This window comes from Bactrocera dorsalis, chromosome 5 (genome assembly GCF_023373825.1).
Source record: "Bactrocera dorsalis isolate Fly_Bdor chromosome 5, ASM2337382v1, whole genome shotgun sequence".
Taxonomy (NCBI): domain Eukaryota; kingdom Metazoa; phylum Arthropoda; class Insecta; order Diptera; family Tephritidae; genus Bactrocera; species Bactrocera dorsalis.
Window position 1 is genome coordinate 37224175 of NC_064307.1, and position 16073 is coordinate 37240247.

Here is a 16073-nt window from a genome sequence, read left to right on the forward strand (position 1 = left end):
GCTTCGTCCTGGCATCAGCCTACTTCCCAGGGGAGACAGCAGCAGCACCCCCTGAGGGAGTGATTAGGCTCGTGGAGTACTGCAGGAGGTACAGGCTGCCCCTCATCATAGGATGTGACGCGAATGCTCACCACGTGGAATGGGGGAGCACGGATTGTAACGCAAGGGGTGAGTCTTTACTAGAGTATGTATTAGGTAGTAGTTTAGCAATCGAGAACGTGGGTTGTGAACCCACCTTTATAACTATAAGCAGGAGGGAAGTGCTGGACATCACCTTCAGCAGCGAGCACGCTAATGGTTGGGTCTCAGGGTGGAGGGTTTCAACGGAGCCCTCACTGTCAGGCCACAGAATAATAAGGTTCGCACTGAAGGTAGAGGTCAGGCAACTGCCCCCGAGACGCAACCCCCGCAGAACAAACTGGGGTGTTTTCAGGGAAAAACTAAAGGACGGTTTACAAAGGCAGAACCAGATCGACGATAGCGTCACGGGCCTGGGGATAGAGAGCAGGGTGTTGGCACTAAACGAGTCAATCACCAAAGCCTACAATGAGAGTTGTCCCCAAATAGCGCCCACAGACAGACATAACTGTCCCTGGTGGACAAGAAAGCTCGCAGACCTCAGGAAGAAGGTACGTAGCCTATTTAACAAGGCGAAGCGTACAGGGGTCTGGGAGGAGTACAGGTGCTACCTAAACTCTATACAATAAAGAGATTAGGTCAGCAAAACAAAACAGTTTCAGGAGCTTTCTGTGAAAAAGTCTCCTCCACACAGAAAGCGGCGCGGCTACACAAAGCTCTGGCCAGTGGAAAGACAAGCACGGAACTGGCCATTAAGAGGAGCGACGGGACGTTTACGGCCAACGCCGAGGAAAGGGCGGTCAGAGCTCCTGCGTGCTCACTTCCCGGAGACTATCCCGGTGGACCAAAGTCCCACCTCTGAGCGAACATAGGCCAACCCGCCTTGGATTGGGCAACCGCCAAACAGCTAGTTACTGCGGACTCGATCAAGTGAGCTATGGCCACGTTCGAAAAATTCAAGTCTCCGGGGGTGGATGGTATCTTCCCGGCGGTTTTGTTTGCAACAGGGCGAGCAGCTGTTGCTACCTCACCTTGTTCGGCTGGCTAAGGGAGAGCCTTGCACTGGCGTACATCCCGGACCCATGGAGGACGGCAGAGGTGATCTTCATACCGAAAGCGGGTAGGAGGGACTTGGCCAAATCCCACAGGCCGATCAGTCTACCCTCCTTCCTGCTGAAGACGATGGAAAAGATCATTGACAACAATATTAGGTCGACGGTGCTGAAAACTGCACCCCTGCATGCTACTCAGCATGCATACAGAGCGGGAAGATCAACCAGTACGGCTCTGTACCAGTTGACCTCAGAGATCGAGAGTTCAATGGAAGAAGGAGGTGATTATATGCGCCTTTCTAGATATCGAAGGAGCCTTTGACAACACGTCTCACAGGAGTGTAGCCAGGGCACTGGAGAGAAGGAAGGTGGCTACACCGGTGCGCAGATGGATTGACGCTGTGCTGCGCACCAGAATAGCTGAGACCAAAGTTGGCGATACAACAATTCGTCTAGGGGTGACAAGAGGGTGCCCACAGGGAGGTGTGCTATCACCTCTACTGTGGAGCCTTGTCGTGGATGAGCTGCTAGAATTGCTAATTGACAACGGGATCCGCTGCCAAGGGTACGCGGACGATATTGTGATATTAGCAAGAGGTAAATTTGAGGATACTCTCTGTGACCTAGTACAACGCGGTCTGAATCTGGCAAAGGGGTGGTGCAGGGGGGTTGAATTAAACATCAACCCCTCGAAGACAACCATCGTCCCATTTACAAGGCGCAGGTCCCTACCCGGCCTGAGGAACCTCACACTTGGGGGCAGAGAGATTGAAATGACTAACAAGGTCAAATACCTAGGTCTCACTCTGGATTCTACCTTACGATGGAAGCAGCACGTGAACCAAACGGTAGCCAAGGCAACAAAGGCACTGATGGTATGCAAACGGCTGGCGGGTAGATCCTGGGGATGTAAGCCAAAAATCATTAGGTGGTTATACACCATGATTGTCCGACCGATTTTTACATACGGGGCGGTGTCCTGGGCCTCCGTGGCGGCACAGGCTTCGGTGGGAACCCAACTGGCCAAACTACAGCGGCTGGCATGCTTGTGCATGACGGGAGCCATGCGGACCTGCCCTACGGCGGCTCTGAAGGTCCTGCTGGAGCTCACACCGCTCCATATAATAATAGGTCAAGTAGCCAAGAACTCACTTCTGCAGATAACAGCGGAGGGTGGTGGCAAAGGCAAGATAATTTCGTCCCAGAGGATGGAGAGAATAAGTGGTGATATTCCTATTGCCCTCCTCCCAAGGGACGGCATCAGCAAAACAACCCACTTAACAAGGAAGTTTAAGGTTACCCTTGGTAGTAAGAGTGAGTGGAATGACACCACTCTTGAGCAAATGCTAAGGGATAGCACACTGAGGTGGTACACCGATGGCTCGAAGACATCGGAAGGAATAGGTGCGGGTATCGCGGGTCCGCGTACCAAGCTCGCCATTCCGATGGGAAACTTTCCGAGCATTTTCCAAGCCGAAGTTCTGGCCATAAGCCGGTGTATTGAGATAAACCTTCACCGAAACTATCGCAACGAGCGAATAGCTATAATCAGTGATAGTCAGGCGGCACTAAAAGCGATTTCCTCTTACGAAATCAAATCGCTGCTAGTGCAAGAGTGTAGAAACAAGCTTGACAACCTAGCCGAAAAGAACCAGGTACACCTTATCTGGGTGCCTGGTCGCAGGGGAATAGCCGGCAATGAGCTGGCTGACGAGCTTGCCCGCTCCGCAGCCTCCACTGCTATGGTGGGGCCAGAACCATTCACTGGAGTGGGTTCCCATACGGTGAAGGAACTGCTCCGCAAAGAGGAAAGAGCGTGCAGGGAGGCACACTGGCAGCGAGCGCACGGGATGCTTCATGCCAAACTGTTAGTGGGGGGGTATAACCAAAAGAGGTTCGAGACTATAATCAACCTCCCAAGAAACAAACTCAGGCTCCTGGTCGCATTCTACACCGGCCACTGCAAGCTAAGAAGGCATTTATCTAACATGGGCCTCTCAGCTTGCGCAAACTGCCGGTTCTGCGACAGTGAGCCTGAAACCCCGGAGCACCTGCTATTCGACTGCAACGCAATCTGTAGGCGCAGGTCAAAGGCCCTCGGATCCGTGTTTCCGGATAGGGATCACACTGCCTCGCTAGCACCCGGTAGGATACTGGACTTCATCAATATGCTGGGGCTAAGCGAGTCTTTGTGAGCTAGGTGAGGGCACAATAGACCCGTGGTCGCAGTGCATGCCTCAATCAACAATCTATCTATCTATGGTAATTATTGTTGTAACTAGCGAAAATTTGCAAACAAGGGGCGTTTCTTCGGATGTGTAGTTTCCAATGAGGCAATACTTTTTTCGGTGTTGGCCTTTTTGAATGCTGGTACTTGCTTTATACTCAGTTTGTTTAACCATTTTATAAGACTTACTATGAACAACGTTTACAACTCCTGCAAATTTATTACCGTAACAGTGGTCCGGAAAACAGTTTTTTTTTTCAGCGATGAAGCTCACTTACAAAATTATCGCATTCGGATCATGATAAGAAACTAGACATTGTTGAGACAAAGTTTGGTACTCAAAATATCAACATTAGGTGTACTCCAAAGGCAGAGGGAATCATGCCAAACCGCAGGACTATTTTTGTGGGGTTTTCTGAAAGTCGCTTATATGCACAGATAAGCCCGAGACGATGGACGCCTTGGAATAGAATATTAGTCGCCTTATTGCTGACGCACGCCACACTAAAACAGTGGTCGGAAATTGGGGCTCTTGAGTTTATACAAGCTCGTCACGGTATTACTTGCCCGAAATCATTTTTAAAATATATTTGCAATCCTATATCTTTAAATAAAATAAATTCTTGGTCTAATTATTAAATAATATACGTTTTATTTCTTCAAGAAAACTAAATAAAGAAGTAAACCGTGAGAACTTCGCGTCACTGCTGACAGTTATAACTTAGAAGTAAACTAGTTCTGGTAACTTAGGAATGACATACTCGTAAGTACGGAAAATGTAATAAAGTCAAAAGGCGAAATTATGACGACACTGACCTAACTCTCCAACTCCTCTTCCTTCTTCGAAATGTTACACGCTTACGCCTAGTAGGCTAGGGTATATTCTTTTTTACATTTTTCTTAACTATTACAGCGACAATCAGGAGTCTCTTATTAACAATAACATTTAGGAATATTTAAATGAATATACAATATGTTGCCCTCTGTATAAACTCACATTCTCCACCATCTTTTGAACTTCGTTTGAGCATTCAGGTTAATACCGATCATAAAAGATACTCTCTTTAATTCTCTTATTCGCGAATGGTTGCGAATTCTCAACTCCTTCACTTCACTTATGCTGTACATACTTTTTAAAAGTTATTAATTACTCTTTTTACTTAAATTTATAAGACGCACTTAGGTTCAACACTGTATCTTAAATGTTGAAAAAAATTGTGTGTTCCGCTATTTATGTGTACATATCGGTAGTGCATAACGCTCATTAGGTCTATGCAGCTTTTTTGAACCAGAGCACAACAATCTGTTATGAATTTTATGTCAATTTTGATTAAAAAACAATAGAATGATAGAAATTGCTAATATTTTATTAAAAGCTCTTAAAATTCGATGACATATAATAGCAATATTGAATAATGTCCGTCTGTTTATCTAAAAACACATTTATTTAATAACAAAGAGATATCTCTTGAAAAGATAATCAAATCAGCCACGCAACAGTTAGAAACAATTTAACACATGAGCTATTTGCTAAGTGTATGTCATAAATATCATATGGTTTACATGGGTTCATATAAAAATTATAAGAATCATCCTTAAACTTATGACAATTTTATATAAATCGATCGCATTCGAGTTTTGATGCTCTTAGTTATCCTTTAAATTATTCTAAAGTTCCAATTGGCTGTATGTGCGAATAACTTTCTAATGCTAATACAATTTTCTAGCTAATTCTAGCTTTGCTAGTACTTTGAGCTATTATTTGCTCCGTATGACTATAATCTAGATATTAGCTGATGCAAGGGGAATTATAAACGTAAATTATTTAATTGTAGGCACCGGGTAGCTAGATCGCTATCTTTTTAGAATTAAAATTACAAAATTTCATAACGGTGTGTTGACATTCCAAACAAAGTATGATACCTTCAACGGCAACGGTGAGCCATTTCAAAAATTTGGATCTTAAACTATGAATTTAAAAATGTAAAAAATGTAAAAAAAAAACAGTAGTTGAATTTCTATAAATCCATACAAGTTAGCTTTCTAAACTGCACTATCATATATGTAGAAAGGAGAAATGTATGCACCTGTACCATTGATCATATATTCTGAAATGATAAGTCATGCTAAGTGAAACATTTCTTCTTAATTTAATTGAAACATCTCGAATTCTGACCGATGAAAAATAAGGACCGATTAATTTTCTGAACCAAAGCAATTAAGGTTAGTTTAAGGCTGAACAGACTCATTTCTGGTACCAAACCATCCTTTGAATAATGTTATGCCAGCTTGATAGCACTAAGGTATCTCAACATTGTATGTTCACTATATAAAAACAATCAGAAGAACGGATTGCTGCTAAGAGTCAAATTGTCGCTCCTTTACTGAGAGATTTTCTTAGATTGCACCAATTTTAGCGTATGGGGACGGGACCCAACAATAATAGCATCGGTATATCTTTGCAAAAAATAGCGTTTTTGGAGTATTTAAGAATAAATAATTTTGAATTTATAAAGAAAAAGTTCGAAACAATTAATGCAGCCCTCAGATAGTGTATTTTTGCTACTATTTTAGATAAGTTTCATCATAGGGTTGCGGTATTCCAGTTTCATATGTTACTATATATTGTTTTGCGGTTTTAAAGAGTTATTACTGTTAATGTGTATAACCTATTTTAGAGTTTACTAGATTTTGTCTCCCGGTATATAGTTATTAACGGGGGTATGTTTCAAATTCCAAATTTCCTTATAAAAAACCAAATCTGTTTGTTAATCTTCGTACTACACCGCATTAACTATCTTCTTTGTGAAATTCAGAAATCATCTAGCCGCATTTTTTTTTAATTATTTTTCTGACATTCCTTATTTAGAGACGGACTTTTTTATACTCTCGAAACAAAGTTGCTAAGGAGAGTATTATAGTTTTTTCACTTAACGGTTGTTTGTAAGTCCTAAAACTAAAAGAGTCAGATATAGGGTTGTATATACCAAAGTGATCAGGGTGACGAGTAGAGTTGAAATCCGGATGTCTGTCTGACCGTCCGTCTGTCCGTCCGTCCGTGCAAGCTGTAACTTGAGTAAAAATTGAGATATCATGATGAAACTTGGTACACGTATTTCTTGGCTCCATAAGAAGGTTAAAGCTTAGTACGCAGCTCTCAAGAAACGTAAAAACTTCATATAAAAAAACGCTTAAGAAACGGTCCAGAAACGTTCCTGCGATAAGCTTACTTGTGCTAGTACGCAGCTCTCAAGAAATCTAGTACTAATTTTTAATACTTTTTTTCAATAAAATGTGAATATGGCAAACCTGGTTTTGCGAAGAAACATCAAATCAACAATTGTTTCTTGAAGGAAATTCGAAGTAATCGTCAAATTCATCCTAAATTAGTTGAAATCATTATTATAAAGTATATTCCATTTTGAAATGTTGTATAAAACCAACCAATCATCAACAACATTCCTAAATCTCAATGAAAATATTTGTGTTACCATACACATACATACATACATGCATACGCACAAAGTTTGTTTACTTACTTACTTACTTTATTCTCTCTTGCTCTTCTAATGTGGATCATTCACAATGCGTAACCAGCTGTCAACATTACTTGAGAAATAATGTATTTTTGTTCTTGAGCAATTACTTGAGAGCTGCGTACCAACCTTAAGTTCGAAGATGGGCAAAATCGGCCCACTGCCACGCCCACAAAATGGCGGAAACCGAAAACCTATAAAGTGTCATAACTAAGCCATAAATAAAGATATTAAAGTGAAATTTGGCACAAAGGATCGCATTAGGGAGGAGCATATTTGGAAATAATTTTTTTGGAAAAGTGGGCGTAGCCCCGCCCCCTACTAAGTTTTTTGTACATATCTCGGAAACTACTATAGCTCTGTCAACCAAACTCTATAGAGTCGTTTCCTTCAGGCATATCCATATACATTTCAAAAATTAAAGAAATCGAATAATAACCACGCCCACCTCCCATAAAAAGGTTATGTTGAAAATCACTAAAAGTGCGTTAACCGACTAACAAAAAAAGGTCAGAAACACTAAATTTTACGGAAGAAATGGCAGAAGGAAGCTGCACCCACCCTTTTTTTAAAAATTGAAAATGGGCGTGGCGTCGCTCACTTATGGACCAAAAACCATACCTCAGGAACTACTTATCTAATTAATTTTACAGCAAAATAAAAAAATATGTAAATGACGGATAATGAAATCTCGATTATCACTTTTTTTTTTATTTGCGACATTTTTTTGTATTTGCGAAAGGGGGGAAATCGTTATCCCATCCATCAACCTGTTCAAAAAAGTTTGTTTTCAATTCACTACAATTATCCCTTAGTGCTTCGTTAAGGTTTCTAATAGAATACTTTCTATATAACAAAATTGATTTTAAAAACTGTACTTACGTCTTTGCATTATATAGTAAGAAACTGAAAAAGTAAAAATTCCAAGTCCCAATCGTTACATTTTTCTAAATTTATAAAAAATATTTCACACCCTTTTGTAATACGTGATACAGCTCTAAGGTCCCAACTGGGTTTAATTTTAATACGTACGTGCATATATACTATTTTATTTTTTAAACAAAGGTTTTTTTGAAAAGGCCACTGTCTTCTTCACATATCATATGCATAGTATACAATTGAATATGCTTTTTCACTTCATCGACATTCTTTACAATGGATTTATCTACTAAAATGGTATTCGTTAGAGCTTATCAACTTATTACTTTTGCACAAATATGTAATTATAACTGTTCTATGATTACCTGTCATTAGTGTTTGTGAAAAGCAAAACCCGTTGTTATAAGAGTATTGTCACAATATGTTGCTACAGCGTATAATAGTTTATACCAACTTATGGGGGTTGGTATTGCAAATGGAGCATTGCCACGCGCACAAAATGTCGATAATTGAAAATCTTTACCATAACCGTGAATAGCAGTAGGTAGGCACACTTATTGTTTTACAATTTTTGTTATTCTGAAATATGCATCTACATGGAACTAATCGTTCATGGATCACTCACACAATTCGAACTAATCGAGCATCCATACAAGTACCAAATACTATGTTGCTCATACGTCATGGTGTACTGTACATTTGATGTATACCTTAAAGGTGTATAATGACCCAAACAGAAAGAAAGTCCATTTTGAAGTATTTACCAAAAAGCCCACGCTCGAGTCAGCGAATTTCCATTCTCACGCTGACTGCAAACTATCCACTGGTCGCTTCATGTTAATATCAACAACAGAAGAAAACCGGGCATCGCTGCGACAGCTCAAAAGTATACAAAAAGGTGCATTACAGAACTGCTTCGAGGATTGGAAAACGCGATGACACTAGTGGATTATATTAAAGAGGGACTACTTTGAAGGAGACAAAATAGAAATTGATGAATAAATAAATATTTTTTGAAAAAAAAAGAAAATTCACCTTAGTTTTTGCGACATAGCTCGTACATATACACATAGGCAATTGATTTTGACACCGTCATCAAAATTCAACCCAAAATGATTCGCAGCATCGCTATGTCAACGGCGCCTCAGCACGTAATTTTTTCGTTGTCGTTTACGACTGTATAATTTCTAGTCACGTCACGTTTTTCACGATTCGATAAGATTCTATTGCATTTGGCGCAACCAAAGCGTTTGGACACTAATAAAATATTTCCTTTTCAGTTTTTCACTATTGGCATCATTAGTCTAGTCTACTGTTTAGAATACAGTACAACTATACATATAGCATTACATATAGTATAGTTGTCAGTTTGATTGATACGAATATTAAGAAAGTAAAAGCTAAAGATGTTAATCATCCTTCTCAAGTTTTAATTTCGGAAATTTGCATTTACAAAAATGCATATGTAGTATGCTATTTATTGTACATAGCACATACATAAATATATTATTGACTTCTTTATAAAATATACCAAATTGGCAATGCAAAGTTTCAATTATTTGAGAAAGTAATGGAAATAGAAATGGTTTTATGTGTTTGGCGGTCAATATTTTGGTATTTTGGAAGAACAATTCATGGATTTCACACGTAAAAGAAAATTCGTTGAAAGCCATTCCATAAAGTGCTTATGAAAAGATCGTTGGCATAAGTGTATTAAAGACGATGGGGAAAACAATGAGAACGGCAAAATAAATATTGATGAATCATTAAATATTTTGCGTGTTATTTACAATTTCTGGGTACTTTTTTGTCACAATATATGCAGATATGGCTGTAAGTTTTTTGGTTTACCAAAAGACATTCACAACACCGTTAACCAATTAAGTTCTTGGTTTTCTTGTTTAATATATGGTACTGGATCAATGCTGAAAAATATTCAGTTCTCTTTTAACCGTACAAATTGCGAGAATATAAAATATTGTATTGGTGTCCTTCCTTTTTTTAAATCAATAATAGAGTCCGAGACTAATATCATCTGTTAATTTGATGTGTATATATTGCTCAGATGTCAGAAATATTTTTTGCGCCGATTTTATGACAATGTTTTCACACCATAACCTAGGTAGTATACTCTCAAAGTAATATTTTGCATGTCTTTGTAGTAAATCTGCTATGTAATTCAACTAATCTTTGCTCTTCTGACTCTGGCTTGGTTTACCAAAAATAATTCGTTTAGAATTTTAATAGCATCTGAATTTCCTTTAGTATTCAAAACAGTCAAGCGAAAAGCTCAAGCAAATAAACTGAAAGGAAGTTAAATATAACATGTTTTACAATGACAACTTTCTCCAACTGTATTGAATTCAGTTTGACTGCCATTATCACTTCCGGTATCCGCTTTCTTAAATTCTCTTTTCCACTTATTTGCTGCGGTTTTATTTAATTTAGAGTTTTTTCGTTCTTTTTTTGTGTCACATTCCCTACTTATTCTCGCCACCCTCTATTTTATGATCTTAGCACTCCGCAGGAATCCTGCTACTTTCCCAATTTATGTGTATACGTATGTATGCGGAAAATAGAACTTTCCTGCCGGATATATGAGTTAGTTGTGTCGTGCACAGAGACAAATATTGCTGTCCGTAATTTGGCGGAAACCGGGGGACTTGCTGTTATTCATTTAAACTAATTTATTTAATATTGTCGAGTTTTAAATAGCACAATTAAATAATAGGCATATGGAAGTTCAAGGAACCGTTTTGTCTTCTGGCAACGGTGCTACAACTGCTGATTAATACGGTTTAGTTTATTCTTATCGGCGCACCACATAACCATTTTATTGTTGAAAAAAGCTATTGCCCTTGAAAACTGTTTCTCTTATTTATATTATTTTATTATTAAATATGGGATTATATTGCAGTGAAAGAAGAGCCACAGAAACACTTAAAAAAAGCATTTTTATTGAAATAAAAATTTATATGAACATTTGATGCAAAATTTGGGCCAACTATCGAAATCAGCTTATTCAAACGTTCCATGACTATGAAGTGAAAATGTTGGAATCAGATGAGACAGGCGTATGCTGAAATTAGCAGATGGAGATCTAGATACTTGAAGAGATTACCAAATAATGTATCTGTTAGAGAAATTAATTCGGATTATCATTTTCTTGAAACTATGACTCTGAGGGATAAAAGATGTAAGCTGAAATTTCCACTTTCTCAAATACATATACGTAAATTTTCTATAATACGCTCACATCATGAAATTCTGATATAATATATACCATTTTAGATATAAATACTATTCTGCTGCATACTTGAGGAATATTTTATACAAACGTTGCGAAAAATCGTGATTATATTGAAATATTTTGCTGTTCTGCCTTTTAACCAAATGCCCTGTTACTTTTGTCATTAACTAGTATGCAAAACCAACCCTTTTCTGATCGGATTGTAATATTGAAAACCAAAGCAAAGCATACCAAGCTTCCACCTTTAACCTGTACTTGACCCACAACAAATACGCAATATAAATATTGACTTCACACAGCAGCAGGTGTGCAAACCACAACTTTCCCACATACGAAATTATCAACCTATCTGCATAAAGTGTTTTGTATACTCACGGGTTTGTTTTAAAATATTTACCTACATTCGTATATGCAACACATTACATAAACATGTGAATACTCATGTCTTCAATAGTATTTGCACAGCCCTAGTTAGATAGCAAAGCAAACCTGGTACATATGTAGATACTCCTAACATTCACAATATTTATTATACCATACGTATAAGTATGCATATTAATATTTTATTCAAACACTAGCACCACATGGCCAAAAGCTCTTCGGGCAAATATTAAATACTTCGGGAATATTTCGACCAAATTTGGTATGTAATATTATCTTGACATTCCTATACTTCTCACTTTTCATACAATTTTAAATTCATACAAGTCATTCACGCGCTATTATTCTATACTTCTTGAAAATGGTCACTGCAAGCTCCTTAGCGTTAGTACTTGGTTTAGTTATTCGAACAATATTCGATATTTTGACGGTGTCGAAATTCCAGCGCCATCTTTGTGTATACGTAAGTTGTTGTGCAGAAGCATGAAAAACTTAACGAATAAACATAATAACAGAATTGTTAGGTGGGCTATTGAAAATAATAAAAATAAATAAACAGTGTTCCTGCGATCATCACCCATTTGCCACTGAGCAGCTAACTCAATAAGTAAGCATCTAAATCCTCTGGCTCTAGCTAAGCTGTGTACTGATATCTAAGCTTATCAGAGGTAATTTGTTTGGTATTTCAAAAGTCACTCAACTCATTTAGCGAAATTTAATAATCAAACGCTTTCAAGCGAAAATCTCAATGAAATCTCTTGAAATTTAAACATGTCTCTCTTGAACCGTAGTGAGTTCAGTCTGATCGTAAAATTTACACTAACCGTTCGCTTCCTTTAAATAGCTTTTCCTCTTATTTGCTTTAGTTTGTATGCAAAGTATGACCGGTTGTAAATAATCTCAAGTAAACTATTAGCATTCGAAATGCTTTATATTTGCCCTATTCCCGTATGCCATCAAAGTTACTCTAAATTGGTTTCTTACATGCATAAGAACTATATTCAGCATGTTAGAACTTTAAATACCAAGCACCTGACATGATAACAAAATTTTGTAACAAAAAAAAGTAAGCAGTACTATCGAAACATCTACCTAACATCTCTACAAAATCATACGTATATTGATTTGATTAGGACTAGTTTCCGTGTTCCGGTACTTATCAGTAAAGTTTAATATTAATCGTCTTTTCCTTATTATTTTCTAATTCAGTGCTTTATTTTTCTGAAAAGTGGCTGTATTTTGTGTTTGCTAAGTGGAGTGATTCTTAAAGAATGTCAAGAAAGTGTAAAAATGATCCTGACCACTTCTGTTACATTTGTGGTGAAATAACTTTTGTATCTCAACGAAGAAATTTAACACCTTTAATAAAAAAAATGTATGAAAGTTATTTCGGTTTTCCTGTTGGACAGCAAGATAAAGTGTGGGTTCCACACATCTGTTGTGTTACGTGTGTAGGACTTCTTACGGGTTGGGAAAAAAGATCTCGGTCTATGCCTTTCGGAATTGATTTGGATGGAGCCGACAGACCATTCAACTAATTGTTATTTTTGTCTGACCAATATAAAAGGCATTAGAATTAAAACTAAAAAACAAATTAAGTATCCTGATGTGTCATCTCCTAAAAAACCAATTCCTCACAGTAAAGAACTACCTACACCAAAACCACCTCAGTACTCCGATCTTTCAACTGAATCAGAGGAAACAGATAATATAAGTACTGATCCTGACTTTCAAATTGCTTCTTCATCTATCTGTCTCCAGGAAGAAACGCCACACCTACAATCTTAAGGAGCTCTTAATGATTTAGGTCGTGATTTACACTTGTCTAAATAACAAGGAAAACTTTTAGGATCTCGATTAAAAGGATGGAATTTATTGCAACTAAACACAAAAATAACTTTTTTTCGGCATCGAGATGAAGAGTTAAAAAGCTTTTTTCACAAGATAATGATTTGATATCTTGTAACAGTGTCTGTGATGTTATGAATATTTTGGGAACACAACACAAAGTTGAAGAGTGGCGTTTATTTATTGATTTTTCAAAAACAAACTTAAAGGCAGTTTTGTTACATAATGGCAATAAACTTCCCGCCGTACCGGTAGGTTATGGTGCTAACATGAAAGAATCCTATGAAACAATGAAATTTCTCTTAGAAAAGATTCAGTATGACGAACATAAATGGAAAATTTGCGGAAATTTAAAAGTTGTTGCGCTTTTATTAGGATTGCAACTTGGGTATATAAAATCTTGTTGTTTTCTTTGTGAATGGGACAGTAGGGATAGGAAGGACCATTACGTGAAGAAAAATTGGTGCAAAAGACGATCTCTTACCCAGGAATAAAAAATTTGAAACATTCTCCATTAGTACAACCTGAAGATATATTTTTACCACCTCTCCATATAAAACTTGGTCTGATGAAAAGCATCGTTAAAGCAATGGATAAAAATGGCCCTGAATTTCAATATATAAAAGAAAAATTCCCTAAAATCAGTGACGCCAAGATTAAAGAGGGGTCCTAAAATCAAGCAAGTGATAAAAGGTGATATATTTTAAAACTAGCTCAATGATCTGGAAAAACCAGCTTGGGAATCATTTATAAAAATCACTGAAAATTTTTTTGGAAATTACCGATCAGATGACTATAAAACTATTCTTGAGGAGCTTCTAGACAATTATAAAGCATTAGGCTGCAATATGTCCTTAAAAATACATTTTTTATGTACATTCACATTTAGACTTTTTTACTCCAAACATGGTTGCCGTTAGTGATGAACACGGGGAACGATTCCACCAAGACGTTTCTACCATATGAAAACGATACCAGGTAAAATGAAGTCCAACTATGCTGGCTGATTATTGCTGAGGATTACATAGCGACGTTCCTGACGCGAAATACAGGAGAAAATCGTAATAAAGTATTTATTTAAATATTATAACATTGAAAATAATTTAATTTTTGTTAAAATAATTTGTAATTTAATAAAAGTGAAAAAAAATCATATTATAATAAAACTATTTGTATCTAAAATTTTAGACTACTAATTCTACTCTACTTGACCTTATTTCCAGCAGAATCAGCCAAAATTTTTCTTGTTACACAGAAACATTTTATTTTGTTGATCAGTGTTATCACATCAAATCTATTTTTTCTTTACTGTTTGAGCTCTATGCAAGCTTAAGTTCTTACGGAAAACTTTCATCGACATATCTGTTTTTAGGTTGACATGAACGTCAGTGACATCTGTGCCAAATTTCACATCAAAATAGTCGTTAGTGTTTAATATACGCTTGTCTTTTTGAAGAATGTAAAGTGTATTTGGTGAATTTTACGATGAGTGAAATTATTCAACAATGAAGTTTCATTAAATTTTGTGCGTGGAAGGATCAATGAAAATCATTTTATAAAATCATTTGAGCCAAAGAAAAGTGAAAGCGCGTTTTAACGTCAGTCGAACAATGCGTTCTGACAACCAGGATATCCTAAAACGAGGCGCACCATTCAGTATTACTGGCAGTCAGTTTTGGAACTATGCTTTCAACCTGAAAACAGACGATTAATCGGCCAATTATCGTGGCAAAGGTGAAACAAATCTCGCGAACCTATTCGTAAAAAGCGGCCGGAATTATGAGTTGGCAACTCTAGGTTTCTGCACCACGATAATGTACCGTCGCATACAGCGTTGATTCTTCGTGAGTTTGTCGCCAAATTTTCAACCAATATCGTGTCGCAACTACCGCATTCGCCTGATTTAGCTCCATGTGAATTCTGTCTATTCAGCACACTCAAACGACCTCTTCGGGGAAACCATTCTGAGTCAATTGAAGACATTATAAGTGAATCTCTACACGCATTGAAGACTATTCCGGAAATTGACTATAACAACTGTTCTAAGGATTGGAAAAAAAGTTGGCAGAAGTGTATTGCTCATAGTAGTTAGTACACTTTAACAAAACACTTTAAAGTAATTATTACTGAACCATAAACAAAATAATGTGTACCATTCATTAAAATGTAATAATTTGAACAAAATTTCTGTTTATTAAATTGCTCATTTATGCTCGCATAACTTTTGCAATTTCATGTTTGACTTTGGGCCAACAACATTTTAATTATTTTCAATTAAGCACTCCTTGCATAATTTCAAAACAACGTGGGGTAAAGTTTGCGCAGCCACAATTGTTTTTACGACGAACAACAGCATTCTGAGAATTCCATTGGCGACTTTTCACGCGCGCCAGCATATGTGAGCTTAAAGTGAATTTCATGCGAAAATGTCATATTTGGGCTTAACTGCTTTCACCGACCTGCTAAAATAATTGCATATAGTAAGTGTACACTGGGGTGCTCGTTATTTCACCAGTTAATTTTTGACTGACTCATCCTGAAGCTTCAGTTTTGCTCAAAAAAGGAAAAGGATCCAAAGTATGTAGTACACCATGTCGTATGATCAACTTAAAAATTGTAAGGCACATATGCTATATAAAAAATCTTTTTTTTTTGCTTATTTTAACAACTTTTGCAATTCTAATTTCATAAATTAGCTTCTTACATTTTTTAGTTAAAGATAATAAATCCCTAACCCGAAATTCTAATCCCTCACTGCCTAACAATTCAGACAAGTTTGCTATTTAATTTAATGTTTTAGTTCAAGTGCCTATTGTTATACC

At 37.2% G+C, this 16073-nt stretch overlaps 3 protein-coding genes and 1 long non-coding RNA gene across 6 annotated transcripts in view; 2 read left to right on the forward strand and 2 right to left on the reverse strand.

Moving 5' to 3' along the window:
- The window catches only part of LOC125779055 (odorant receptor 63a-like), a 214232-nt gene extending 209684 nt beyond the window's left edge, over window positions 1–4548 (reverse strand). For both annotated transcript variants that reach the window (XM_049459476.1, XM_049459475.1), the window contains exon 1: window positions 4355–4548. In XM_049459476.1, coding sequence (XP_049315433.1) covers window positions 4355–4485 — 131 coding nt within the window. In that variant the 5' untranslated portion in view covers window positions 4486–4548. The remainder of the gene's footprint in view (window positions 1–4354) is intronic.
- Window positions 1–16073, forward strand: part of LOC125779050 (kelch-like protein 17) — a 398740-nt gene that overhangs the window by 61117 nt on the left and 321550 nt on the right. The window lies entirely within an intron of this gene.
- LOC125779068 (uncharacterized) overlaps window positions 1–16073 on the forward strand; it is a 59534-nt gene that overhangs the window by 29784 nt on the left and 13677 nt on the right. The gene's annotated exons all lie outside the window — the stretch shown is intronic.
- LOC105227427 (odorant receptor 63a) overlaps window positions 1–16073 on the reverse strand; it is a 162846-nt gene that overhangs the window by 6539 nt on the left and 140234 nt on the right. The window lies entirely within an intron of this gene.